Source organism: Physcomitrium patens, chromosome 14, assembly GCF_059467195.1.
Source record: "Physcomitrium patens ecotype Gransden chromosome 14, ASM5946719v1, whole genome shotgun sequence".
Taxonomy (NCBI): domain Eukaryota; kingdom Viridiplantae; phylum Streptophyta; class Bryopsida; order Funariales; family Funariaceae; genus Physcomitrium; species Physcomitrium patens.
Window position 1 is genome coordinate 3,057,152 of NC_143423.1, and position 27,262 is coordinate 3,084,413.

Consider the following 27,262-nt stretch of genomic DNA (forward strand, 5'->3'; position numbering starts at 1 on the left):
CTATCATGATAACACTTACAAAAGAAAAGATGTGTACTATCGCTCAAGAAAATAGAAGAGAGTACTTGAGAACAAAGAAAATACTAAAAATAATATTAGTTTAAAAGAGGGTAATCTGTAACTTCTAATATGCTTATGTCTTATCAAAAAAAAGGGATAATCCACTCTTAATCAAAATTAGATAAAGCTCTGATATTGTAATTGTAATCTTATCAATCTGTCAAAGACAAGAACTTGATAAAAATAAATAAAAAAATGATAATTTTTTTAAAGAAATATGATAAAATAGAAATAACTAAATATTTATATTAATAAAGAAATTGGAATGGCTATTGTCAAAAGACAAGAAAACTAGAGACCCTTGAAACTAAACTAGAAGCAAAAAAGGAGTTGATAAGAGTGAAGAACGCTTCATTCTTATATCTATATATACTATCTATCTAAGAGCTACATAGCGATGTTCTATAGGACCTCCAAAAACGTGTTGACTTTGTACAACACGTATCTTAACTTGCAAGGCAAGTTTTCTATGTAGGTACCACATAGTTAGCTTGTTCCACAAGCTACCAACATGTATGGCATGTAGTTAACTTGTTGACTAAGTTTCTAACCTACCAATCAAGTATAAATACATGTAAAGTCAAAGCAGCATCTATAAAGCTTCTAATAAGCTTCTTTAGAAGATATTATGAAATTTATTTACTTTTACCTACTTCTATCTATTTATATCACTTAGGTAACAAATACAATAAATATATGTTTGTGATATTTGGTTTTTGTGCCATAGAATTGGATAGTAATATAAGACTTTGTACTATAGATCATATTCCATGATTATTGAAATCTATGATATCAACCATCTCTGCAAACGCAATTGCCTCCTAAATGTTTGTAGATTTGTTAATTCCACATCTTGTTAAACCACAAGTTTTAATCCATGTACAAACCAATCCATTATCTCTATCTTTAAAACATTGCTAATTTAAAAATATAGGAACTTAATTCAAAAGACATAATTTTACATTGACTTAGATTGTATAAGATTAACCAATTGATTGTGTGCTATTTTTTTTGCATTGATGGTCCCAAATTAACTCCTAAACTTGGTTTCAAATTCCTCTTAGTCACAAAATCCACTTTTAGCTTCATAGCTTTGAATTCAATGCCACTATCAAATTGTAGCTGTATCTCTCAAATAGCTAGTGGCATAAATAGTTCTTTTGGTGGTGTTTGCCTCTTATAATTAAATGTATTATCACATGCTGAAGAACCATTAGCATACATCTTCTTGCCTTAAAATCTCAAAGTATATATTAGGTTTACTTAATTTCAGCCTAATAGATATTAATTTCCTTGTGTTAGAGGCTTTTATTTTCTTTTGTATAATAGTTATCTAGCTTAAGAAATATTATATCTGAGTCTCCATTTTGAATTACTTTGCCATTTCTCCCATGCTGCAATTTCATTATTAAACTTTGCTATTATAATGCCTTCTTTTCTACTAACTTACTTTTTAAAAGTAATTTATGATAGAAGTAAAATAGTACTTCATGTAACTACAACAATTGACCTCTAATTGGATAGTAGCTAATAATACACTACTAAAGAACAAACTAACACTTGTTTTGATATCATTAAAATAAGACTGGATGATTTCTAAGGTCTAAGATTCTTTCAATCCATAGCAATATAAATCTCATCATAACGTAAGACAACATAGATCAAAAAAAAATAAAAAATAAAAAATAAACAAAAGTAAACATAAAATATAAAATAAATTAAAAAATTAAAAATTAAATAGAATTGAATAGAAATATACAAAACCAAACTTTACTAAGAAAAAGGGACCAAAGTTATATCTGACCAAATATCCAAATAGTCCTAGCCAATCTTAACATCACCCCCTCTTTTAGCTTCGAGGTCTCTGAGAAGCAATATTATTGTGAATCAGTACCAACACAAGAAAATGAAGATCTGTCGCATAACGTCTGCTATAAACTCCAACTGTTGTTCACAAGATAAGTGGTTCATCGATCCTTGAAGCCAACGGTAGTGGCCCACGCCTTCAACTTCTGACCAAGCATGAACTTCCATGTCTTCATTGTGAAATTGTCCTGCAAACACGCCTTCTGGCTGACCATCGTAAGCAAGCTCGAACTCAAATACAATCATCAGTGATCGTTTACTCGATATCCTCCGTCGTCGTCGTGGTATAGGCAGTTCTTCATCTCGGGGTCGCCTTCATGAGCTAGTCGGTTGAGATAATCTGACTGGCATAGTATCTATCTCTTGGCTATCCATATCAGAAGGCTATTGAAAAAATTCTACTTTATCAACTACGAGTTTTGGTGGTGCTCTCCCCTTTTCTTATATTCTTAGGTGAACAAGCTTCAGAAGGAAGCTATCGTCAAACTGCCTTAGGTTTATGAGGATGTTGTTGATGAAACTCCTGTATCTTTTGTGGCGCATTGGGAAGATTTTCAGTTGGTTCCCACGTTTGCTCATTAATGTCGTAGCCACACCAATGAACAAGATACTCCAACTTGCCCTACCTTTGCCGTGAATCCAACACCTTTTCGACCTCGTATTCCTCGTGGTTCTCGATCTCAATACTAGGTGGCGGACATTGCACTCTTCCAGGAAAGGATGACTCTCGATAAGGCTCCAACAGAGAAACATGAAAGACTGGATGTACCTTCATAGAAGTCGGTAATTCCAGACGGTATGCCACTGGATTGATTTGCTTTTGGATGATAAATGGTCCCAATCTTTGATAGTCTAACTTATCATATGGTTGCTTGGTCTTGATATTCCGTCAAAGAAGCCATATTTTATCTCCAATTTTGAAAGTAGGTGCTTGATTCCGAAATCTATCTGCAGACACCTTGTAGGATTCTTGAGCGCATTGTAATTAAAGCTTCAACGTAGTTTAAAGCTCTGATAGTTGCTTTGCAAGTCCTTCAGCTGCTGGATTGTTATTTGTTGACGGATTCAATAAATCAAGCTTCGGATGATACCCATAGTTAGCAAAGAATGGTGTGTATTGAGTCGACACATGGAGGGTGTTGTTATATACAAACTCGACTAGTGGCAGATATGCGGTCCAATCATCTTGCTCATAATTGATGTTGCATCGTAAATATTGTTTCAAGACTTGGTTCACCCATTCCATTTGGCCGTCAGCTTGAGGATGGAAAGCCGAAGAAAGCTTGATATCCACCTTCAGTATCTCAAAAAGAGATCTCCAAAACTTTGATACAAACTGGGTTCCTCGATTTGATACAATATCATCTAGTAGTCCATGATATCAATACACATTATCAAAAAAGAGCCTTGCTGTAACTTCACTTGATAATGTCTTCTTGCAAGGAACAAAGTGCACCATCTTTGTAAGCCGATCTACCACAACAAAGATGCTGTCAAATGAGTTTGATGATGGCAGGTCTGTGATGAAGTCCATGGAAACTGAAGACCATGGTCAACGTGGAATCGGTAATGGTTGTAGAAGTCCATAAGGGCGATGTCAAGGATTCTTAGATCTTGAATAAATATCGCAAGAGAAGACAAAATCTTTCACATCCTTCTACATTTGGGGCCACCAAAAATCTCGAGAAATAAACTCTAAGGTCTTGTTGAATCCAAAATATCCCGCAGCTAGAAAATCGTGGTGAGATTGAAGAACTCGGAGTCGTGCTAGTCCTTTTGGAATATACAATTGCTCCTCAAAGTATAAAAGATCTCCCTCCACCTTGAACTTGTTGTCATTGGTACGCTGCTTGATATCAATGGCTACTGGATCTTCAATGGTTACGGCATGTACCTAGTTCAAGAAGTCAGCATCAATTGACACAATAGTAACGCAAAGCCAAAATTGCTCTGGCTTCAACAACGTCATACATTGTTGATCAAACCCTGCTTCTCCAGCCTTTGGTACAAGATATGATCTCCTCGATAAGGCATCGGATAGTCTTTACTGCTTTCCAAGTTGATAAGTGATAACAAAATCGAATCTAGATAGCAACATACTCCAACGAGCTTGACTTCGATTTAAAACTCGAGCCGACATGAAATACTCCAAATTCTTGTGATCAATATATATGGTCACTGGGTGTGCAGTTCCTTCAAGAAAGTAATGCCATTCTTGGAAAGAATCCACTATAGCAAGAAGTTCTTTATCGTGGATCTCATAATTGATTTCAGCAGCAGAGAACTTTCGAGAATAAAATGCAACCGGATGGAGCTTCTTATCTTCTCCCATTTGTGAAAGTACAGCTCCCAAAGCAAAATCCGAAGCATCAGTTTCTAAATAGAAGGCCTTTGTAAAGTCTGGATGTACCAAGATCGGAGCTGTAGTAAATGCCGTCTTCAGGTCTTGAAACGCCTTCTCTACTAGAGGTCCTCATTCCAGCTTATCCTTTCATGTCAATCGAGTGAGAGGAGCAGCAACTTGAGAGTAATTCTTGATGAAGATTCGATAGAAGTTAGCAAAGCCAAGAAAGCATTGTACGTCTCCAACCGTCTTCAGAACCTCCTAGGACACGATTGCTTCTACCTTCTTGGGGTCCATCTTTAAGCCTTCCATGGTCGCAATGATCCCCAAAAATTCCATCTCCATTTGTTGAAATAAATACTTCTCCAACTTGGTATATAGTCCTCGCTTGCGTAGTTTCTCCAAGACCAAACAAACATGCTTTTCATGCTCTTCCTCATTTTTGGAGAATATCAGAATATCATCCAAGTAGATGACAACAAAATCGTCAAGGTGCTCCCGAAAAATGTCATTCATCATATGTTGGAAGACTGTTGGAGCATTGGTAAGACCAAAAGGCATGACATTATATTCAAAATGGCCATACCTTGTACGGAATGCTATCTTCCACTCATCTCTTTCCTTGATTCGTACGAGGTTGTAAGCTCTCCTTAGATCAATTTTTGTAAAGATCCTTGCACATCCAAGTTATTCTAAGAGACCAAAAATCAAGGGTAATGGGTAACGATTCTTCTTTGTTATCTTGTTGAGGCCTCGATAGTCCACGCACATCCGCAATGAGCCATCTTTCTTCTTCACAAATAAGATGGATGCCCCAGCTAACGATTTTGAATGACAGATGAAGTTCTTGGCTAGGTTCTCATCGATGTACTTCCGCAACTCCGCCAACTCCGTTTGCGATAGATTGTAGATTGAGCCAAAAAGCGGTTGTGCTCTTTCCTACAAGTCTATGGCGCAATCATATGGTCGGTGTTCCGATAGCATGTCGGCATTTTTCTTTTGAAACACGTCTTTAAAATCCTTATATTGCTCCGGTATACTTGCTGTCGAGATCTTCTCTCCAGTAGTTGGAGTCGCATAAATGACAAATGGTGTGCCTTCTTTAGATGATCTTACAAACGTTCTTGCTCTAATGAATAAGGATTTCTCTATTCATGGTTTTTTACTAGGCTTGCTCTTGGATGATTTTGTGAGAAAGGTCATCTTCCGCAACCTCCAATCTATGGATAGGTTATGCTTTTTCAACCAAGAAAGACCAAGAATAATATGATTTGATGGGATTCTAATAATATTAAAAATAATATGGCTACTATGGCCCTTAAACATCACTTCTATAGATTCTGATTCATGGGTGACACTACTAGACAATAAAGGTCGTCCATCTATGACCTCAACGTGAACAGGTTTGGATTTTTGTACTAAAGGGATCTTATGACACTTCGTAAACTCTTCGTCTAAGAAACAAGCAGATGCTCCTAAATCTAATAATGCTAATGTTCTCAGTTTTTGAGGGCCAATAAACAAAGGGATTGTAAAACAAAGGGCAGGTTGAGCGGAAAGAAAGGAATTTGATTGTTATTGCGATATTTCACTGTCTAGCCGCATAGTTCCTATTGTAGTTGGGCATCCTCGTTTTTCTGAACAAACGTGCCCATGGTCCTGACAATGCGTCGATTTTGCTTCTTGGGACAGTTTCCAACTTTGTGGCCTTCTTCACCACAATATAAGCATAGACCTTCCTCCATACGCCGCTTTTTTTCTTCTAGAGTAAGGAATTTGACACGTACCGCATCAATTTGCATGTCTTCTACCTCTGAATGTAAATTCACACTGCTTGCCGACATAGTTGAGGCGTGACGAACCATATGTTGTCTTGAGTTTTGGTCTTGGCGACGTTGGAATAGGCGGTTATCGCACTTCATAGCTTGGCTAATAGCTTCATTGAACATTCGCGGATCAGGAAGAGTTAACAATAAATCCTTCACATCGTCCCTTAAACCCCAATAGAATTGACTCATCAATGCTTCTTCGTCCCAATTGATGTCTCATGTTAGTTGCCTGAAATCCGATGCATAGATTGATGTAGAGTGCATCCCTTCTCGTAGTCACCGGATCTTTGTTGTAGCCCATCGAACCTTGTCGTATTCACCAAATGCTTCCACAAATGCCTCCAAAAAGGTTTCAAAGTTGTTTAGTATGGATGATCGTTTCTCAAACAAAGGAGTAAACCATGATAGAGCTTGCCCTGTAAGTAAGGTTCCAACAAGCCCAACATGTGACTCCTCCGTTGGATAGCATTTGGGCTGTAAAATTGTTATCAATCTTATTTGATTGATAAATCCTCGAAACTTGGAATGTGTGCCATTGAACTTGTCTGGAAGGCTAACTCAAGGCTCCTTATATTGTAGAACTAACGGTGATTGTCAAACCTGAGGCAAAGTTGCTTCTCTAAGTGTAGAAGTTTGAGGCTGGTGCAACCTAGATTGTGCCATCCCAGATACTCCATCATTATAAAGTCTTGCCACGACTCCTTCAATTTCTGCAGTTCTTTGTGATAATGTAGCGAGGGCATTCATGATAGCATCCAACTTGGACTCCGAACTTTCTGTCATATTAATGTCTTCGCCTCCAGCCATTCTAGGAGAAGGACAGAAATGACTCTATAAGAAGACAATATTGGTTTAGAAGAGGGTACTCCGCAACCTCTAAAACGCCTTAAGAGCTTCAAAAAAAGGGGTAATCCACTCTCTCCAAGAAGAATAAGATTCCAATATTAAAACAAAAGAAGTATCAGTTTAGAAGAGGGTAATCCGCAACCTCTAAAATGCTAATACACCTTCAAGTAGAGGGGTAATCCACACTCTAACGAGGAAGAAACTAGCTCTGATATCTAAGGTGAGTTCAATCTCGATAAAGTGTCACGGACACAGAAATACAGGCTCGAGATCTAACAAGAAGTTCAAGAAGAACTGATAAGAACTAGATTAATCAGATGAATACAAAAACAACACCAGAGAGGTGAGCTAGAGCTCCAAGAGATGTGTTGTCGAGACTGAAGAACTCTTCAACCTCGATTCCAATATATACTCCTATTTAGGAAGCTTCTCAAGCAACTTCTACCAACTAGGAAGCTTCTCAAGCGATTTCCACCAATTAGGAAGCTTCTCAAGCAACTTCCACCAACTAAGAAGCTTTTCAAGCAACTTCCACCAACTAAGAAGCTTCTCAAGCAACTTCTACCAACTAGGAAGCTTCTCAAGCAACTTCCACCAACTAGAAAGCTTCTAGAAGGTTCCAGAGACTTGCTTCTAGAAGGTTCTAAGGACTATGTCCCTAACAAAGGGTAGTAAGTGATCTGATTTATTAGTGGTTGTGTTTTGAGCTATATCTTCAATAATTTGATAAGATTTTGGCTAAATTTTTTCTAAAGTATGTAATTATGTTAATAAACTTTAAATATAAATTTTGTGACATTTAGATTTTGGATTTTTGAGATATAAGAAAAATAGTTTTTATGTGCTTATAGATTAGGATTTAGAATACTTGCTAGGATTTCAAAGATGCCAAAAGATCGATAATAGATTTATAGTTTATTTTTTTGTAGTAAAGCTTAAAGATAGAATATATATTAAATAGAAATTTTAAAAAAATTGAACGGTTGGATCAAGAAATATAAATTTCTAAAGTTCAAGATAAAAACATCTTTTACAAAAAGAAAATATTTTGAAGGATTTCATTATAATTTGACCTTTTGTGCAAGATAAAGGGAATTTTGGGAGATAAGACATCATATATAAGCCAAAGCTAAACTCTCTACAATAAGTACTTAATATATTCCTAGATTACAAATCATGCCATATGACAGTGTATACACAAATCAAAAGAGAATTATGGAATGTAGTAATAGCTATAAAAAATAAAAAAAGAATATTTGATTGGTAAATCTATAGTTATAAAAAGAGATTGTCTATCTTTATTGAGTATGATTACAAGTTGTCCAACTCTTGATATTGCTATGTTAAGATAAATAGAATATATCAAATTTATAAATGTAGAATTTAAAAATATTGTAGAAAAAAACATTTAGTTACAAATATGTTATAAAGAGTAAGATATTATAATAAAGAAGATATGATAGATTTCCAAGATGGTGTGGGTACAAAATTTTTATACTAATATATTATCAAAAGAAGAAGTTATATGTTTGAATATACTATTAAAAAAATTGAAGAAATTTATATGAAAGAAAATAGAAAGATGTTGGAAAGTATTTAAGTACATTAAAGTAATAAGAAGGTTAGATAGATTAAGAATTTAAGAAAATCCATAAAAAAATCCTATGAATATTTTATACACAATATATATTTATGGGAGCATGTAAAGAAGAAAGAAAAAGTATCACAACAAATTATATGTGGTTTAAAAGCTTAATAATAGATTATTAAGGAATTTCATGAAAATTTATAAATAAGGTATCAAGATATTTGAGCAACATTTATTAAGTTGAAAGAAAAATATTGATAGAAGGGCATGTATAAAGATATAGCAAATTTTGTAGGATCTTGTAAAACTTATCAATTTTATTTTAATATTTGACATTGAAATGAATTACATCTAATTTATCCTTTAGCACTACATTATAAGTGGATAGTGGATTTAGTAGCAATCCTTATGGGATTTTGACAAATAAAGTATTTGGTACTTGTATAAGATTTCTACCAAGTAATTAGAAAAAAGACCTAATGATATTGAAGCGGCAATAGATAGGTTGAAAGAAGCAAGGAAAAAGAATAAAGAAAGATTTGATAAAAAACATCTCTTATGACCTAAGGCAATTCAAGATAGCAATTGAATGTTAGTTTATGATAGTAGCTTGGAAAATCAACATAGCACAACAAAGAAGTTTGCAAAGAGATGGTTTGAGCCTTATTTTATTAAAAAAATTTATGACAATGGAACATACTTGTTACAAGAACTTGATGGTATAGAATTAAAGATACTTGTAGCAAGCAAGCAAATCAAGTTATTTAAACAAAGAAGTGAAGACATTTGTTATAATGAAAAAAAATCCATTACAAAAATTTAGATGAGAGTAGAAGAGTAAATTGAAGATCAAGAATTTGATGAAGATGAAAAATATTCTACATCAATATAATGAAGAAACTTGGTACATGCTAGAGGATGCAGAGGTTTAGAGGAGGTAGATGTTGTAATATAACACGGCTAATAAGTGAAAGAGTGAAAAAAAGTATTATATTTTAGAAGATCTTATTTTAAAATATTATAGCAAATTATCTTAGAAATATAGATAATAATTAAAAGATAATAAACTAAAAGTATAAATATATTTTTTTTTTTACAAAGTAGGCTTCTACTTACTTTGTAGGGCCATAAATAAAGAAAAATAAGATATATTAGAAAAATAAAGAGTATAGACATATATAAGAAGGAATTATGAGTTGATCATAGCAAAAATTACCTCAAGAAGACAAAAATTGATATCTTAAGAGGACTAGTTGTCAACTTGAGTTGAAATTAAATCCTAAGATTCAAAATTATACATATATAATGATTTTAGGATTCTTTTGTAAATTGATGAGTAAATTTTGGAAGAAGACTTTATAAGATTTTTTAAAACATTAATTTTAGATAATTTAAATATATAATAACTTTATAAGAGCTTTATAAAGTTAGGATTGTTTTTAGTGACTTTGGATTTTATAAAATAAAATAGAGTTTACAATTTGAAAAATTTCTTGAATTTTCTAGTAGATCTACAATTAAAATTATGTAGAGTTGTGAGTATAGTTGTGTTAAAGGTATATTGTGAATTTGAGCTTAATCAAATAGTTGGATTAGAATTTATTGAAATTTAAAAGGATTAGGGTCTCAAAAATTGGATTTTTAGGTCTAACAAGGTTATTTAAGTTTTGCAATAATTTGATAATTGGATTGAGGTGATTTTTATTGAAGCTAATAGTTGACTTGATTTCCAATACTTATGAGAAAATTGAAAACAAGTTAATAGTTCAATTAGGAATTATTGCTATTGGAAGATCAACATTAAGTTTAAAGATGGAGGTTGGCTAACATCAAAGAAGATTATGACATTTTTCTTTCATTTTGTATGTTTAATTTTTTTCAAATTTTTTGTACTTTTTTTAATTAAAAAATTGAAAAAATTTTAAAATTTTAAATAAGATTAATGGCTTAGTCAATAAATATTGAGGTTTTAAAATTACCTTTGGATTGATTTGAATTAGTTAGATTTTAGTTAGGATTTGTTTAGGAATTAATTAGAATTTAATTTAGGATTTAAGATTTGATTAGGATTTATTTAGGAATTAATTAGAATTTAATTTAGGACTTAAGATTTGATTAGGATTTTTAAGGATTAGAATTTGATTATGATTGATTTAAGATTTAGGATCTAATTAAAATTGATTTAAGATTTAGGATTTCTTAAGTATTTTTCTTGAATTTTGTTAGGATTTCTTTAAGATTTTATAAAAATTTCTTCAAGGTTCTTGTAGATATCATTTATATTTCTTTAGAATTTTTTTGGATTTATTTTAGATTTCTTTAAAGATTATTTTTATTTCTTTCAGATTTTTTAAGGTATTTTAAGGTTTTTTATTATTTCTTTATAATTTCTTTAGGATTTTTTTCTGTTTCTTTTATAATTTATTTGAAATTTTAATTGGACTTGATCAATATTTGATTATGTTTATCAAATTATAATTAAAAAAATTATATGATTCTATTAGAGTTATTAAGACTTATTATTGCAAATTTCTTTTACCTTCTACAATCAAGTGCCTAGGACATTCTCAAGCAAATTTTATGTAATATGACAACAACTTCTTAGGCTATAACAACTAAATGGTATTACTACCAACAAATAGTGGCTATAACTTGTCAACTAGCAAAGCAATATCAACCTCCCATTCTACATTATGTCTAATAGAAACTACACACTCTATTAATAATCCTAAAGAATTTTTAAATAAAATATTTAAAATATTCTTATCAAATTCTTAAGAAATTCTAACAAAATCTTAAATAATTCCTAACAAATCTTAAGGTAATTCTAATAAATTCTAATTGATCGTAAGATATTTTTAAATCCTCAATAATTAACAATAAAAATATTAATCTTGCTTAAAAAAATTCACACATAATAATCTAATGATTAAAATAAAATAGTATAATTAAGAAAGGAATTCAACTTATTGATTAAAAAAAACTCCTTAATTATTTAGGTATAGGCCTTCATCCTTTTTTAACCTTGATGTTTATCTTTTAAGAGTAATTGCTTCTTATTGAACTGTTAATTTATATTCAAAATTGATAATATTGTTAAAAACTAAGTTTATAATCTGCTCAAAAAACTTGATTTTAATTCAAGTCGAAAATTACTCAAGATCAAAAAAATTCTTATTAATCCTTGAAATCAAAATTCTAATATCATAATATAATTAGTTTTTAATACGTGTCAACCTAATTATTAGATTAAAATAATATTCAAAAATAATTTTAAGACAAGTAGATGCATAAGCTTATAAATTTATACTTATTAAGTTGCTAGAATTTTCAAAGAATTTTTAAATATGCAAACTTTCTTTTATTTTTTTAAAATCCAAACCACTTAAAATACCTCTTATTTTGTCCTTAGTTTACAATTAGTCCTCTTTAAATATCAATTTTTAGTTTTTTAAGGTAATTTTTATTAAAAAAATATTTTTAAGTCCTTCTTAAAGATGATGTATTATTATTTTTATCTATTTTTTGTCTTATTTATGGACTCATAAAGTAAATAGAAGTCTTTTTATAAAATAATAAAATTAATTTTAAATGTTTTTATTATCTTTCTTTTACTTAAGCTTTTCTAAGCTATAATTTATGTTTTTTTTTTCTTTTGTCTTATAATTTTGTTAAAACACAACATCATGCTTCCTACTAAAATAAAAATGAAAAAAGACAAGACTCAAGGTTTGTAGTATTTAGTCTTAATTCTTTAATAAGCTAATTGCCAATCATATTTAGTTGAGCAATAAGTCCATCATAATTTATAAAGGTGTGGCACTAGTAATATTGCTACAAATACCACTAACAAAAAATATATTATTATCATTAATTAGCCGTACAACTTTTGGATACAAGTTTTGATGTTTCCAAGTATGTCTAGCTACAACATTGTTGTGTTGCAATACATCCAATAGGTGAAAGATTTAAAAAAATATTTTATTTAAGAGCTTAAATAAATATATTTTAAAAATATAAATATTAGAAAAAGAGGTAATAAAAATTAATAAGCATCAATATTGCTTTTTTGTAAAAAAGACTTCTACTTACTTTGAAGGGCCATAAATGAGAGAAATCAAAGTGCTTAAGAAAATAATTAATATATTTATCTATATGAAGGAATTAAAATAATTATAGGAATTGATTGGGATTTAAAAAATCTAAGAAAATGCCATTCATTAAAAATAGAAGACCTTTGGCGTTTTTTTCATCCAAGTTTAAGTGTGCGGTGACAATGTAAAACTCAACGAACAGAAATGCATGGACGAGTTCCATGAGCATGTGGCTCAACGAAATCACGGTCGGATTGTGTGCAACACCCCACTGTCTGCTCACCGAACAACGTCGACAGCGACGCCAACTCCAGTAGTGTTTCTTCAGACCGAGGTTGGGGTTGGATTGAGGAGTTAGCTCCTCACAAAAGCAAAACGATCTGGAGGCGAGACACAGTATCTTTCAAATCTAATAAAAAGCAGGAGGGGGATGCGCTTAATGATGAATGAGCACACACTCCTCATATCTCGCCATCCTGAAGCTCGTCAGATTGTCATTGTACCCATTGTTTGACCTGCACAGACGTACACGCCCTGCGATCGCTCAGGGAGATACTCCACACGTCAATCGGAAACTCTGTCATGTAGGCAGTGCTAGGGTGGATTGATCTGCGCGAGTGTTTGGATCGAGTTCCGGGAGTGAAGAAGGTTAATGCTTCGCAATTAGTGGGAGAACACGTCAACGTGAGGGAGGAGGACATTTTCAGTTATGTTGTTTGTTGTTGAGCGCATGGACGTTTGAGCGTGTTCGAGTGCTTAAGATAGGGGTTACTGTTTCCAGAGGCGATGAGGACCATGATTTGTGCGTCGCGACGGATTGTTTAAGTTTTGGTGTGTATTACATTGGATGTGTTTGGTCGTGGTGCATTGTGGTGGATTTTAGGGAACTATATATGGAGTCAGTTGTAGCTCTGCTTGTAGAGAAAATGGTGAGTACGTGTGATTCAGTTGAGGGACTGCTGTGATTGTTTGTAGTTTAGGAGTGAACATTTCGAGTAGACAGATTGTGTGGTGGTGCCTATATTAGGGTGAATTTGAGAGACGGTGCGTGCTATTGTGTGGTGTAGGTTCAAGTGGTTTAGTTTTTGGTTAATGAGTTTTTTTGCGTCGGTCTCTACTTAATTTAGTAGGACTTTACCGAAGGATCCATGATTGCGGGTCCGAGTGTAAATTGCTTGGGAGATTTGGGGGTATGCTTCTGAACTCGGAAGTCATTGAGATCGAGTATCAGAGGGTAGTAGGAGATGGGTTTCGTAGATTCTGTGCATAATGCACACGTTTGCGTCTGAATCAGCCCCGCCATGATAGTGCATCATGTAGGAAGGAATTGAAGCTTGATACAGGAGAGTTTATGAATAGGGGCTTGTTGAGGTAGAGGTGGCATTGATGGGGTCTTGGAAATCGAGCGGCTATGGCTGTTTCGTAATCAACAGTGGATTGCAACAGTACAGAGTCAAGGCCATGCTGAGGGTGCTTATTAATGCACAAATCACGGGGAAGGGTTGTAGGGCTTTACGGCAGTTGCCTGCCACAGTTTATGACAGACTACAGAGCTCATCGCATGACATTGCTCATTTGTGCATTGAGCTTGACAACGCATTGGTGGTTAACGACGTGAATTCTTGCCAAGAGGCGCTATCGAAATCGGCTCAGAGTCTGTGTGAATGCAATAACACTAACCATCAGCTGAATCGTAAGGCCTTTGTGCTGTTTGGAGGGGACATCCTGCTCCTCAGGGCTCTGTTTCTGAAATTCCCATCACCAGCGGACGTTGAGAAGCTGAGCTTTACGGTGAAGGTGCTGTACATCCGGAACGAATGTTTGAGTATCTTGCGTGAGCTTTGCCTGACGGTGCATTCCTTCATCGAGTACTTGGCTGCTGATGACGTTTTCGTAGTGAAGCTCTTTGACATGATGCGCCTCCACAATACGTTCGATAATGGTGAGCACGCCCTTCTAGATCTCTTCAAAATTCTGGGAACACGTAATCTCCCTTGTCTTCTTGGCTTGTGGAACATTCTCCTCCATCCAATGTTCTAATGCTGTATGTTGGTCGCTTCGCACACTCCTGTTAGCCTTTTGTTATCGAAGAGATCTTAATTGTCTATTTCAACGTCAATCAATCTAGCTTAATGTTTACCAGTAAGAGCAGCCTGACCTTGCTGCCTGTGCTCATGGTTGCTAGAGACGTTGTTGTCTGAGGGTGTGATGAAGTGAGGCAGCTCTACTCATTTTAGAGGTGATGACATCTTACGAATATTACGATTGTTCTCTTGGTTGAATATGGAACTTGGTTCACTATCACCATTTGTGGCCGCAGCATGAGGTTCCAAGTAGATGTGAAGACTTCTCAGTAAGATCTCACAAAACAGTCGACATAACCAGCTGTTTTGGTCGCATCTTGTCTCAGCAGCCCAGGGTTCATATGTTAACAATATAACTCATGCTCCCTCTACATTGTGAATATACGCTTCCTCAAATTGGTTTACGGTAATGGTTAGGAGCCGTTCTTATCACGTCCCTTCGAGGTCAAGCTTGCTCTTAATGCTACGGTTTATGCGTTCATAATGGACGAGGGAATTGCTCAACAGTGACTAACTGCGGATATCGTGTGTGATATTTCTATGCAGCTGTTAATCTTGCAGAAGAGGTTCTGGCAATTCGACAAGACACGTGGCCAGTGCAGGGTGTTCCGAATCTTACAAGTTTAGTCTCAAATTTCTCCTCAAGGCAGCTAGCTTCATTTTGCCGTGTTCTTGCGATGGTGGTCTTTGAACCTGAGGTAGGCATAATTTATAATAAGCAGTGCTTTTATTCATATTTGTACCATAATAGTAGCATCAAAAAATTCGTAAGTGGCCAGGCACACATCCCCGTCCACCACGTTGTGCTTTCTACAAATGCTGGGCGCTTTCTTCCAAACATGCCATGATTGACATATAATCTTAAATGAACTGTATTCTTTGGATGACATTGGGCTGCACGATAGATGTATCATATAAGAATATTTATAACAGCGTATTCACAAATCTTATCATGACTAATATGGGCACCTCAGCTTGTGCAAGGCATTGTCCAAAGGTTTTCTATGCTTGACTTATGCTTGACTTGTGCTTAAAAGTCATGAAAATTTCAGCAGTAGATCAAAGTGCTCAAACGTGTAGCTACTGCTTTTATGGTTGGTTTCAAGGCAGGGAATGCATGGTTGGGCCAGGAGCAGAGTTCTGAAAGTTGCATGCAACAGAAATCAAGGATCGAGGAGCCAGAATGGACGACGACTGACAAAAACCATGAAGCCATTCTACTCATCCCAAACATTCTTTCACGCCTAGTGAAACTCCTCGCATTGGACATAATGTCCATTAGTCGAGAGGTGATACAACTGAGCATCTTTAGGAATTTTTAAATTTTTCTTGAATAGCAGCAGACCTAGTGGAACGTGGGCTTGATGAATTCAGATTTTTCCGGAACTTGATTTTGATCTTATCAAGTCCACAGCTCCTCAAGTCTTGGTATTTGCATCAGCTTATTTGACTTGGATCCGCAGATCGAAAAGCACACGTATCATGTGTCGTCAGAAGTGCGTCGTACTCAATTCCTTTTCTGTGGTGTTATTAACTAGTTGTGGATGGGGTGGCTGCAGGCTAATCTTTTATCCGAACCCTCTGAGGTAGCGGTCGCAGTGCCAATGCGAAGCACATTAGAAAGGATGTACAATGCATTCCGTGTGACTCGAGGTCAACTTCTTGACGAGACAGGGGCTGTTATTCCACAGCTGGAGGGTCTTCAGGAATCCGACCCTGCTTCTCATCTCCAACAAGAGAGGACAGGTCTAAATTCTGCTGATGAGAGGATCTTGGATTGGAGCATCATAACATATCTGGATCGCACTGGTCTCTCCACCAGCGTTGTACAACTAGCCGCATCTGTAAGATATTTGTGCAATCTCACCTGCCGATTTCGTTGTAATTTTGGGATATAATGATGAATTATCTGCGTCAGAAAGAAGAGAAAACAAAAAATCAAATGTTGGAGTACAACTGCAGCCTATCTTTTCACCCATAATCCGAATGAATAAACAAAATATCTTCTGGGAATGATGTGAGATACGGGAAGAACTGCGGTTATGGAAATACATTAGTATATAATTTGTGAACACTTGAGGGATCCTGTGAACCTTGCTTACTTCACTGCTGAGAATAAATCAAGCCTAGAGCTCTTTGCTTTCTTTCTTATGTCAGTTTAATTAAAAGACATGACTGGTTTCATAAGATTCTTTCCTCATGTCTATGCAATTGAATCTATATGTTTGACTTGAGGGATGCAGCATCACGTGGAAGTGCTCTTTGTGTTGTGCGCCTTGTGCGGTGGTAAGAAAAGAGAGCAGGTATCCCCTCAACATAGTGTTCAGTCCAGTTTGTCGTCGATATAAATACATATTGCCTCAGCTGTAGTGCGTTATCGTTGAGTTTTTTTTACATTTGTTACCATTATTTTATTTTTTTGAACACTTCATTGAAATTTCGATGGATGTGCAGCACCAGACATAAAAAGTGAAAAGTCTTTTTCAGGTGCAAAATTCTTTGGCAGAGCTAGGGCTGGTGAGTGTGTTGGATGATATGTTCGACAAGTTGGACTGGGTACCAACACAGCCACGAGCTCACTCTCGAGGAATTCATGGTCTTATTTGTGCGTGCAGTCCGAAGTCGGTAAGGACATGAAGCTATACTATGTTCATGTTACAAGTTTGTGCCGTCTAAAACATATAACGTCTAGATTTCTTATTAGTTGGAACTTGACCCGACATTTTTTTGTGCTGACGATATAATGACAGAAAGTCACTGGGCTCCCTCAGACGGCTTTTGGATTAGATTATTAATAGATAAACTCTTCTTTAATAGAGTCACGTAGTAACCTAAACACAGAACGGACCTCTCTATCAAGTCTCAGAAATGGAAATTTGTCTTAATTATCTTTTTCATCTTCGTCATTGTAGAACTTACAGTAGTCAAGTTGCTTTGAATGAATGATGCTTTATGTTTGTGGGTGAATCTTAACTATATTCCCCAACTTGCAGGCCCTCAAAATTCAATATCTTAGGTTAATTCACAACTTCTGTGATCGTGACAGCTGCAATAGGACGAACAAGCAACTATTGTTGGTCCCAAGTGTCTCCAAGGTACTCTTGTAAAATTTCAATCCGCATTAATAAGCTGCAATCATGTTCTGGCACACTGCATCATCTGAAGGTAGGGAAAAGGGGCACAACCCTGATTTCCTTAGCATTGTCTTGCTTGTTGTTAGAGCCTTGTCACTTGTGAGATTTTCATTTGTGTCCATGTTCAGGAAAGCAACTCGTGTTGGACTGACGGTGCTGAAATCAAGGGCTCAAATGGTCTTATAGTGAAGGTACTGAAGATATTGGTGGATGGACCGGGAGATTCACTTTATCGGTATTTCCAACTACGCTCCTTAGAGACTTTGCAGAGTTTGCAACGTTGCACTTGTGAATGAATGTAGCGCGTACCAATTTTGAATTCGCACAACTGACTAAAGTGCCGTGCAGGTGCTGGCTTGCTTCATGTGTGGAAGCCTTTCTGCGAGGTGCTGATCCTAAGGATCAAGTAGGTCACCTTGTCTCTACAGTCAAAACCAATTTAGTGTTTAAAATCATTACTTAAAGTTCAGAAGTAAGTTAAAGTTTTGCTGCAATATTGTTGGTGATTAAAGTTGGATAGTAAGAAACGATGGAGGACTGATGTATGTCTCATCCCTAACATTGCTCTATTCAATTGTTCATGTTTGATTACTCAGGAAACTGTAGCATCAACTGGTCTGATGGAACATTTACTACGGGAAATTTTGAAAGGAGGTTTCCGATGTGCTTCTACTCTACAGGTTTGTGATTGAGCGGCATTTTTTACAAGGGAAGTTTCCATTGTATCTTTGTAGAAGATGCCAGGCACCATGATCCTTTTAACTCAAATTTCATGTATCTGGTTTTGACCAGATTAACTTCGATCTTTTGGGAGAGCTTATTAAGTTCAACAAAAGCTTATTTCAGCGCCTTGACGGACTTCTAGTGGGAGACGCATTTGACCAGTTTGTAGAGGTATATTTGAACTCATTTGGAGATATTGGGAGAACGAAATTAATTTTGACAGTAGTAAAAATTTCGTAAGCAGCAAGATATAAACTCCGGAAAGTCGTCTTTCAAAATAATTCTTGAACAGTGCTATGGGAGGATCCTATAGTGGACTAATCTCGTGTACGATTAACCTTGTAATGCTTGTAGTCCAGTATAAGGTATCTCTGAGATATCAACAGAGGTTGAATTGTGATAGAGTTGGTATTTCATAAGCAGAAAAAATATGTGATGATTTCTCAGAAAAAAATATGCATGTGTACTAAATTTGGGTTACCACTGTTGCATAACTGTAGGTCTTGGTTACAAACCTAGTAGATTCAAACGTGTTTATTCGATCTGTGGTGCTATCTCTGAATTGCCTCAAGCGGACCGACGTATTGACTACAGACCTTAGTCCAAATCTATATCCGTGCTCTTTGAAGGAAAAAAGTATGAGGAAAGATCGCTACATTTATGAAAGTAAGCAGGATGAAAACTACAACAAGATTGCTGCCTTTATCTCGCACAATACCTTACGGTTGCTGAGAGACCTCATGTGCGCTGTGCGGCTTAATGACATCAACCAGGTCCTTTATGTCGCCCTTGCTTCCACCTTTTCCGCGAAAACATGAGTTGAGACTTGGTCAATCTAATCATTTTTCTTCTTGCGGTTATTTCAATGCATTCATGGCCCCTCTATTACGTACCCATGTGTGATCTTAGAAGCAAAGTTATCATGATTGAAACTTGCTGTATAATTCTTCTATCTCAACTGTCTAGCTTGCCTCATTATTGGGTCCTGTTGCTATTCACCATGATGTGGGACGTATACTGCAGGATAATATATGCGTTGTGAATACGGCCTTGATCATATTTATATCTGTGGAGAAGAACGGAGAACTCTTGGCATATCTTCAAGGAATAAGGGCTGCTGACAGGAGAGTTCTTAATAATTTCCGATCACTTCTTGAGTTTTGGCGCAGCTACTATCTCACGAAACGAGGGCGTGAATGTGTTTCTCTTCAATATTCTACCCAACTACCTTTTTCAGCCTGGCTTCACATTGTGGACTTGCTTTGTTCCCATCCTGATTCCCCCTACTCCCTTCTTTACGCTTCCTCAGTTGACCTGCAGGATGACCAGTATGATTGGAAGTGAAATCTCTCCGAGATATATTCTTAGATAATTGTCATTGTTTCATGTTATGTGTAGTTACTTGGTATCCCGTAGCATTTTAATTATGGCTAATTATACTTTGTGAAGATCATTTTCTTTTCGAGGATGAAAAGTTGCTATACGCTGTAAGTGAAGAACAGAGCCACGTTCTCATGTCACGAGAATTGTACGAAGTACATCACCAGGATCTGACTTAAGGACAGAACGCTGAACTCTTACATTCCTAGTCCTTCAAATCTGTACATAACGCACCGTACTATCTTCGTCTGAATTTCGTTGAAGACGACGCGTAAGGTGAGGGGGGTGGTCTAAAGGGGAAATTTATCAAGAGTCGCCGAGATTGTGTACTGGATGTAATTTGGCTTGTGTGAAGTTGTTAGGAAGTAGCTATCTGTTGAGCCTTGTTGAAAACGGAAGTGTTTTTTACATTGTGACAATGTCGTACTTTCATTACACGTTGAACACGCAATGGTATACTTGGAATTTGTGTCGACTATTTTAGGTATATTCATGGTTGACGAAAGGGTATGTTTCAATGCCACATTTCAATTTGATTCCCGCAATTTTGCTGTAGGGTCTTGAGTAACACTGTGAAAGAAGTGACGAATCGTACGTGTATTATCGTGAATGAATTATGCAGAAATTTATGACAAGATTTCACAAATTTTAAATTAAGCTTAAGTCAACTCTTTCAATCTGATCAATATCTTTCACACGTCAGTGTTCCACAAGACCTAAATGTGACGGTTGTTTACCAACTTGTTAGTTACGAAGTTAGTGACGCTTTGAAGAAAGAATAGTTTATAGAAATTAAGAATAGTCAAGAGCATCAACAGAGGTAGTCACAAAAAATGGGAAAATGGATTAATCTCAAAATGTTATGTACAACTTTGTAATCAATCTAGTTTCTAGGAAATATAAATTGAAACATCCGGTTAAAATCCGTAATACTAATTACACAAATTGCACGGAGAAAAAGTTAGCCACCAGACCTTGTAACTTCCCACCTGTAGGCAGTGAATTCTAAACTTACCTCGCAATGTTATTTAAAACTTCGTCGCAATGTTGTATTTCATACACAGAAACGAATACGGATGTCATCATGTCTATTTCTTACTGAAGCACTGCGCACGAGACATGCTCAGCTAGATCAATTGAAAAGAATAAGATGCTCCAAAATATCGACGAGAACCTTCTTGTAAATCAACCTTCTTGGGGGCTGTACTACCAAGCCATGCAGGCAACCAGATGGACAGATTCCTATCAACACAAGTAATTCCAGATTATTAGATTGAAGCTGTAAAGTCACTAATCAATTGTGTAATGTTAACAGATAGTTTGTTAAGATCCCTTAATCCAACATATTCTCAGCAAGGACCTAACATAAAACCGTTAAAATGATGCAAAAGACCGTTCATAGATCAAAGTTACTCAGTCAGCTTCTGTAATAACCATTGCAATTCCAACGAACAAAGTAAGACAAAACAAAATCATTAATATTCGTTCCAGTGGCAATCACCAAGTGAGTTTCAGATCATCTTTCGGTGGAAAAGAACACAACTCAAAACCCACCAAGAAACACTGAACTTCAACCATTGTGTTGAGAAGCTGAAGCTGCACTCATTCACAGGTCTGTACAAGATAACTTTTAGGATAAAAACAAAAAATAACACCATGTAGTGAATACAAGTTAAGTAGTCTCTCACCCGGGACTATCAGTCTGCAAGCGAATCCTTGTGTTTTGAACTCCTGGAGGCAGATTTTGTCCTCCAGCTGATGGAACTAATCGCTCTAACCGTTCCTCAGACTGATGCTCAGCACGCTCCCCTAAATGATATTCGACAACATCATGGTCTGAATCTCCCTCGCCATCAAATATCCCGAGTGGCCTTAACTGATGTTGGACATGGACTCCAGTAGAGTGGGACAGTGGAGGCGGGTATATCCTCTGGCCAGCTTGAGAGCCTTGCGAAGAAGGATAGGAAGCCGCCGGAGAACCTGTAATTCCTGGTGGAGGCGGTGGAGGATGCGATAGAAGAGCACCCTATATGAATTCTCATTATTGTGAATTAGCACGAGTAATCAAGGGAAGGGTACAGTTCATCTGCATTTTCCACTGGGACACAGGCTGCGAGTCCAGATCGAACCCTCCAACAGAGGAAGTATTCCGACCTTCGCATATCTTAGGTGAAATAGTCTCGTCTCCCAGCTGATGAAACCTTACATCTTCTAGATTGAATAGCAGCAGAAACTTCTACGATCACTTTTAATACCAATAAAAATCCAAGGTCCACAATCCAAACCCCGTGTGCTAAGCCTACTACAAAAGCATGAATATAAATCAATGAAGCCCAACAGATGTAAAAGTGCTAGGTGGCACCTGAGTAAGTCCTCGGGGGATGTTCAGGGCATGAGACCGAGATGAAGATCCACGCGCGCCTTCTTGGGCTCTGTCGGACTGACGTGCGAGAAATTGGAGCAGCTCATGAAATCGAGCCTGCACGTGAATTGACCATTTCTGCCACCAGACAAGGGCTATTTCACCAGCTCTGGTCTTTAGTTCATTCAAGTTATGGTCAATTTCCGATTCATGTTTAGCCACGAACGGCTTTAAAAGTTTAGAGTACAAACAAGTTGTTCCCTGCAAAACAACATAACATTTCTAAGTAACACCACCATATTCACCATTTTCCTTCATGATAACATTATAATTTCAGCATCCTGATGTTCTATCTCTACCCGCGAAACATAAGTCCGACCTCCCAAGTTGTCACGTAGACATGTACCAGTTTTAAACCCTCCAGAACGAGTAATTCAAGGCATGTACCAGTTAAACGGGGCCTACCATAGTCTTAGAGTACCAAAGATAAATTATGAAAGCGAGTTTTGCCTCACAATACATAGGCATCCTGAAAAAATAAAACGAGAAAATCACTAATTAGAAAATGATGCTTCACATAAAACCTCTAAATGAATTTGAGAATATGAATACGACCCCAAACCGCCTGTTACTTTGATCAAACTTCAATACAGAAAAAACTACGGTATCTATGTGAGTAGGTGCATGCGATGCATCACTAGATGTACAGAATATTAGTTATCTGCAGAGTACAGCTGAAACGAACACAGCTGAAGCGTACCACGAAATGAAAATGTCTCCCAGCCTTTCTAACACAGTCACCACTGCAATTATCATCCTGAAATCCGTTGGAAGGCATCAGCATCAGTAATAAGTATTCAGCAAGAAATACCCCAAGCCTGGCACGGAATCGGAACAGTCTTGTCATCCAGTTTGACAATGCAACAAAGATAATAAATAGGATTACATGTCTTGTAACAGTTGAAACCCTCGTCAAGAATTATACTATTTCTGAATTCTTGTGAAATGTGGTTTGTAGTAGAAGATGGTTACGCCAGCATGTAGCTCGGGGATCATAGGTTGTATACCTCGGAAATATATAATTGAAAACAATTGAGAACACTAGGTCTCTGGAGAACGGCAACGATCCCAAAGAGAAAACACTTACCAGTATTGGCACCAGAATCGCAAGTTCTCTAAGTCTGCCCTTGGTCTGTCCACTACTTTGTAACATTCATAAGCTGGGCAAATGTATCCAAGTCCCATGCTGTATAAATACCAATCTCACCACAGCTTAAATCAATTATTGCGCAATTTGATAAGGACTTTGGGATTGCAGTTTCAGCAACCAAGTTATTAGAAGAAAAAAAAAAAATCTCAATCAGCGCCCTTCTTCGAAACAATTTCCATCCGTAACTTTGATGATATATTTATAGAAGCAAGAAAACTCCTTTGCATGCTAAAAAGGAGATGCTATGCTACTATTACAGACATGATTTGAGAAATTAAACTCAAAAGCAAAACAGTCACAAGATGCCGCATAGATACACAGTATTCATACAATGCGCCAAAAAAATCTTTAAAGATCCCTGCATCCTCAAGCGCACCTTTCATTAATGTACATTACACTGTATGTGTCACAAATAGCCCACCCATTTCAACTATCTCTTTCCGCTAGCAAAAAGCCAAAACTGAGATAAGAAGCTTACATAATTCCCCTGGTAATGAAAGATCCCATCATCTTCAACGGCTCAACTCTACTCTTCCTACAATTTATGTCAAGGGCTACAGTCACAAACCATCCAGGCCTTAGATTTCTCTTCAAGTCTTTCTGTGAGTTGAAAATGATACACATATGACCACAAAACTACTATCCCAATCGATTCATTTGCACCGCCATCTTTCACTCAATCGCACATTGAACGATACGTTATGCATGACCATCATGTCTTGAAAAAACACACCCCCTTTCATCTCCTTGTCAACTCAGATAATTCCCTTTCATCCCCTTTCATCTCCTCGTCAATCAATAGCAAAATTCCCTCGCCGGTTAACAAAAGTCCTCGACTCATATTCTCCACTCCCAACAGGTGCTTCGCAATAGGAACTCATTTATCTTACTCTGAAACCTTCACCTGTACCGCTCCATTATCATCCACATAGTCTACCACCCGTCGAAAAAAGACGCTTCCAACTAAAATGTATTCCAACAAAACAAAATCTGCGAGTCAAAAACTTTCGCAAGCATTCAAAGTAGCAATTCAAAACGGGAATTAGGCGGGAGCGCAAAGTCGGTGTTCAAAGCAGCGACCGAACAGTTGTAGTTGTGGCTTGCTAGAAGGTACCAAGGAGACACCTGGGTGATACCAAGAAGATATCTGTTATTATACAAAGGTAGGTCGAAAAGGTACCAGAATCAGGTATCTCGGATACGGGACGCAGAAATTTGATTCCAGGACAGTTATAACGAACTTCCTCCGCCGGTCGTGGTCTCAATCCGTAGCCCGTTCCCGTGCACATGCTCTCTGGAGATTCGAACGGGCTTCCTAATCGGTCATTTGCACTCAGCTTCTGCCCTAAACCCGCGCGGGTTATTGCTTTCACACTGCGTTACATAATTTTGCTTCTTTTCATGTGAACTGATGAGTCAGCAAGTTTAATGGATGTTTCTATAATGTATCTAAGGTTGACCTATCGTTAAAGTTAAGCCTAAAATAAGGGAATTTTGTAAAGACGATTTATTGGTGTTAATATATGTAAAAAAAAATCTCTTAGATCAAATCGATAATGCATGCAATGTGTAAACTTTAGAAGCATACATTAAAAAAAAGCTAATTTATATTATAGATTTTAGTTTTCTATTTTTAAAAATTTCTTAAATTTTCTAATTTCTTTAAACATTACTTCATGAAATCACCAATACTATAGACTAAAGTACAATTTAGAATCTGTTTTCTTAACCATACAAAATGGAAAAAAATATTTAAACATAGTTTATAAATCCTAGTTGGAAAAATCTATCAAGATAATTAAATAGATGCAGATCCAAAATATTTTTTTCATTAAAAGAATTTTTATTTTGTTTTAATTCAGTTTATTTATACAATTATATGTATAAAAATGGATAATTTCAAGTAATAAAACAAAAAACTTGAACCAAGACCAAAATATTAGAAAAATTATATGGCCTACATAAATTAAAGTTGGCAAGAAGACGATGCACAAGCTTCTACACAGCCACGAGACTTAAGAGCAAAGTGTCTAAATTGCCAGATAATTCCATACTAATTGTTTAGAAGTAAAACAACTCTTATAGAAGTTATTATAGCTACATGACACACATACATCTAATCAAGATTTGAAAAACTTTCATATTATAATTTCCAGAAAAATTATTTGATTTGTTAAAATATATCTAATTTTTTAAAAAATAGTCAATATATATAGAGAGAGAATCATGTAAAAAAATAAGGTTTAATCTACATTACTAAGTAATCTTTAAAGCAAAAAACTTTGTAAAAAATAACCCTAATAAAAACATCTCTTACATTTATGCACAAAATTATTTTTATATTTTAATTTATAATTAATTCGTCAAATATCAACTTTTATCTATCTCTTATAATAAAATAATATTAATTGCATATATGTATAATACATATTAGTACATAAGTATATATATATATATATATATATATATATATAATTATATAGTTATTTATTTATATGTTTTCCTATCTAAAATAACATAAAATAAAAAAATAATATATAATTATATTATGAAAATTAATATGATAAAACTAAATGAAGTTTAAAATATTCTTTTGGATAAATATACAATTTTCAATGCAAGTTTTTTAAAACATCATTTATTTGTTATAAACAAGTATTCCAAAAATTAATAAGATGATTTTGTTTTCAGATCTTTGCAACTATCAATTTAAGAATATTTTAGAATATTTAAAATTTTAGCATTGAATTATATTAAAAATATATCATTTATATTATTAATTATTATTGTTGTTCAGCACTTTAATTTGAATAATATTAAGATACATTTTTTTGTATAAAAAAACTTTTATGGGATATTTTAATTTTTTTATTGATTTTTTTTGTTCATGTATATAAATATATAGATATAGATATAAATACACACACACATGTGTGGTTTTAATTTGTGTTTAATCATATGTATGATTTCGTTTTTACAAAAATACGATAACTTGAACCAATATAATATCATACTTTTAAATTTTTAAATTTAATTATATCTAAGTTTTTTTAAATCAAAAACTCTACTTATAATAACATTATTTATTTTAATTTTATGACTTTATAATGTTTAAAAAATAATTATAAAATGTTTTTACAAAAAAAACAAAAAAAAAATAGACAAATTTGATACATAAAATTGGTTCAATCTTGTAAAATATTTATTAAAAATTATAATATTTCTAAAGTACTCTGTCAATAATATATATTTACAATTTCAACCTTTACAATTCACATTGAAGTGAAATAAAACACATATAATTACTAAGAACACTATAAATAACTAGAAAACCTATTATAATCAAAATATCTTTTATACTTAAAATCTCAAAAAAAAAATCTTCAACCATACTTAAAATTTTAAATAATTATTTTAAAGAAAATAAAGATTGAGCATTATATATTTAGATTGTAAAATGCTATTTAAATATATTTAAATAAATAAATAACAAAATTATATTTTTAAATAATTTATTTTTTAATGTATTTTTGTTGAAATTACAATGATGTTTTTTAGATGAATTTTTATAATGCAATATAAATATACCATTATTTACAAAAGTTTAAATTATTTATAAGGAATTATTCCATTGATTTTCAAAAGCTACATATTTTTAATTATTTTATAATTTTAACACTGTAATTATACAAGATTTTTTCATATCTTTATAAATCTATAACTTGTATTCGTATGATTTATT

General features: G+C 34.9%; 2 protein-coding genes across 9 annotated transcripts; one reads left to right on the forward strand and one right to left on the reverse strand.

The window, feature by feature from the left end:
* The first annotated feature begins 12,900 nt into the window (after positions 1 to 12,900).
* LOC112291878 (uncharacterized) lies at positions 12,901 to 20,426 on the forward strand. Of its 4 annotated transcripts, none has more exons than XM_024539821.3 (13): positions 12,901 to 14,569; positions 15,258 to 15,409; positions 15,818 to 16,000; positions 16,271 to 16,555; positions 16,955 to 17,014; positions 17,199 to 17,336; positions 17,705 to 17,806; positions 17,974 to 18,080; positions 18,194 to 18,251; positions 18,442 to 18,525; positions 18,638 to 18,739; positions 19,069 to 19,341; positions 19,592 to 20,426. In XM_024539821.3, the coding sequence occupies exons 1-13, from the start codon at positions 14,014 to 14,016 to the stop codon at positions 19,910 to 19,912; spliced, it is 2,421 nt and encodes an 806-aa protein (XP_024395589.1). In that variant the 5' UTR covers positions 12,901 to 14,013; the 3' UTR covers positions 19,913 to 20,426. The 4 variants fall into 4 exon arrangements, with proteins under 4 accessions (XP_024395589.1, XP_024395590.1, XP_024395591.1 ...); XM_024539822.3 differs by having other exon boundaries at positions 15,842 to 16,000; XM_024539823.3 differs by having other exon boundaries at positions 15,848 to 16,000.
* A 343-nt stretch (positions 20,427 to 20,769) lies between these two features.
* LOC112291879 (HVA22-like protein j) lies at positions 20,770 to 24,676 on the reverse strand. 5 transcript variants are annotated; one of them, XM_024539827.3, is made up of 8 exons: positions 24,411 to 24,670; positions 23,999 to 24,074; positions 23,458 to 23,556; positions 23,071 to 23,127; positions 22,776 to 22,839; positions 22,311 to 22,571; positions 21,637 to 21,974; positions 20,770 to 21,190 (listed from the first exon to the last, which is right to left on the reverse strand). In XM_024539827.3, the coding sequence occupies exons 2-8, from the start codon at positions 24,028 to 24,030 to the stop codon at positions 21,076 to 21,078; spliced, it is 966 nt and encodes a 321-aa protein (XP_024395595.1). In that variant the 5' UTR covers positions 24,031 to 24,074; positions 24,411 to 24,670; the 3' UTR covers positions 20,770 to 21,075. The 5 variants fall into 5 exon arrangements, 4 of the variants coding, with proteins under 4 accessions (XP_024395595.1, XP_073394958.1, XP_024395593.1 ...); XM_073538857.2 differs by having other exon boundaries at positions 24,254 to 24,670; XR_016506229.1 differs by having other exon boundaries at positions 21,637 to 22,184; positions 23,999 to 24,676.
* Positions 24,677 to 27,262: the final 2,586 nt, after the last annotated feature.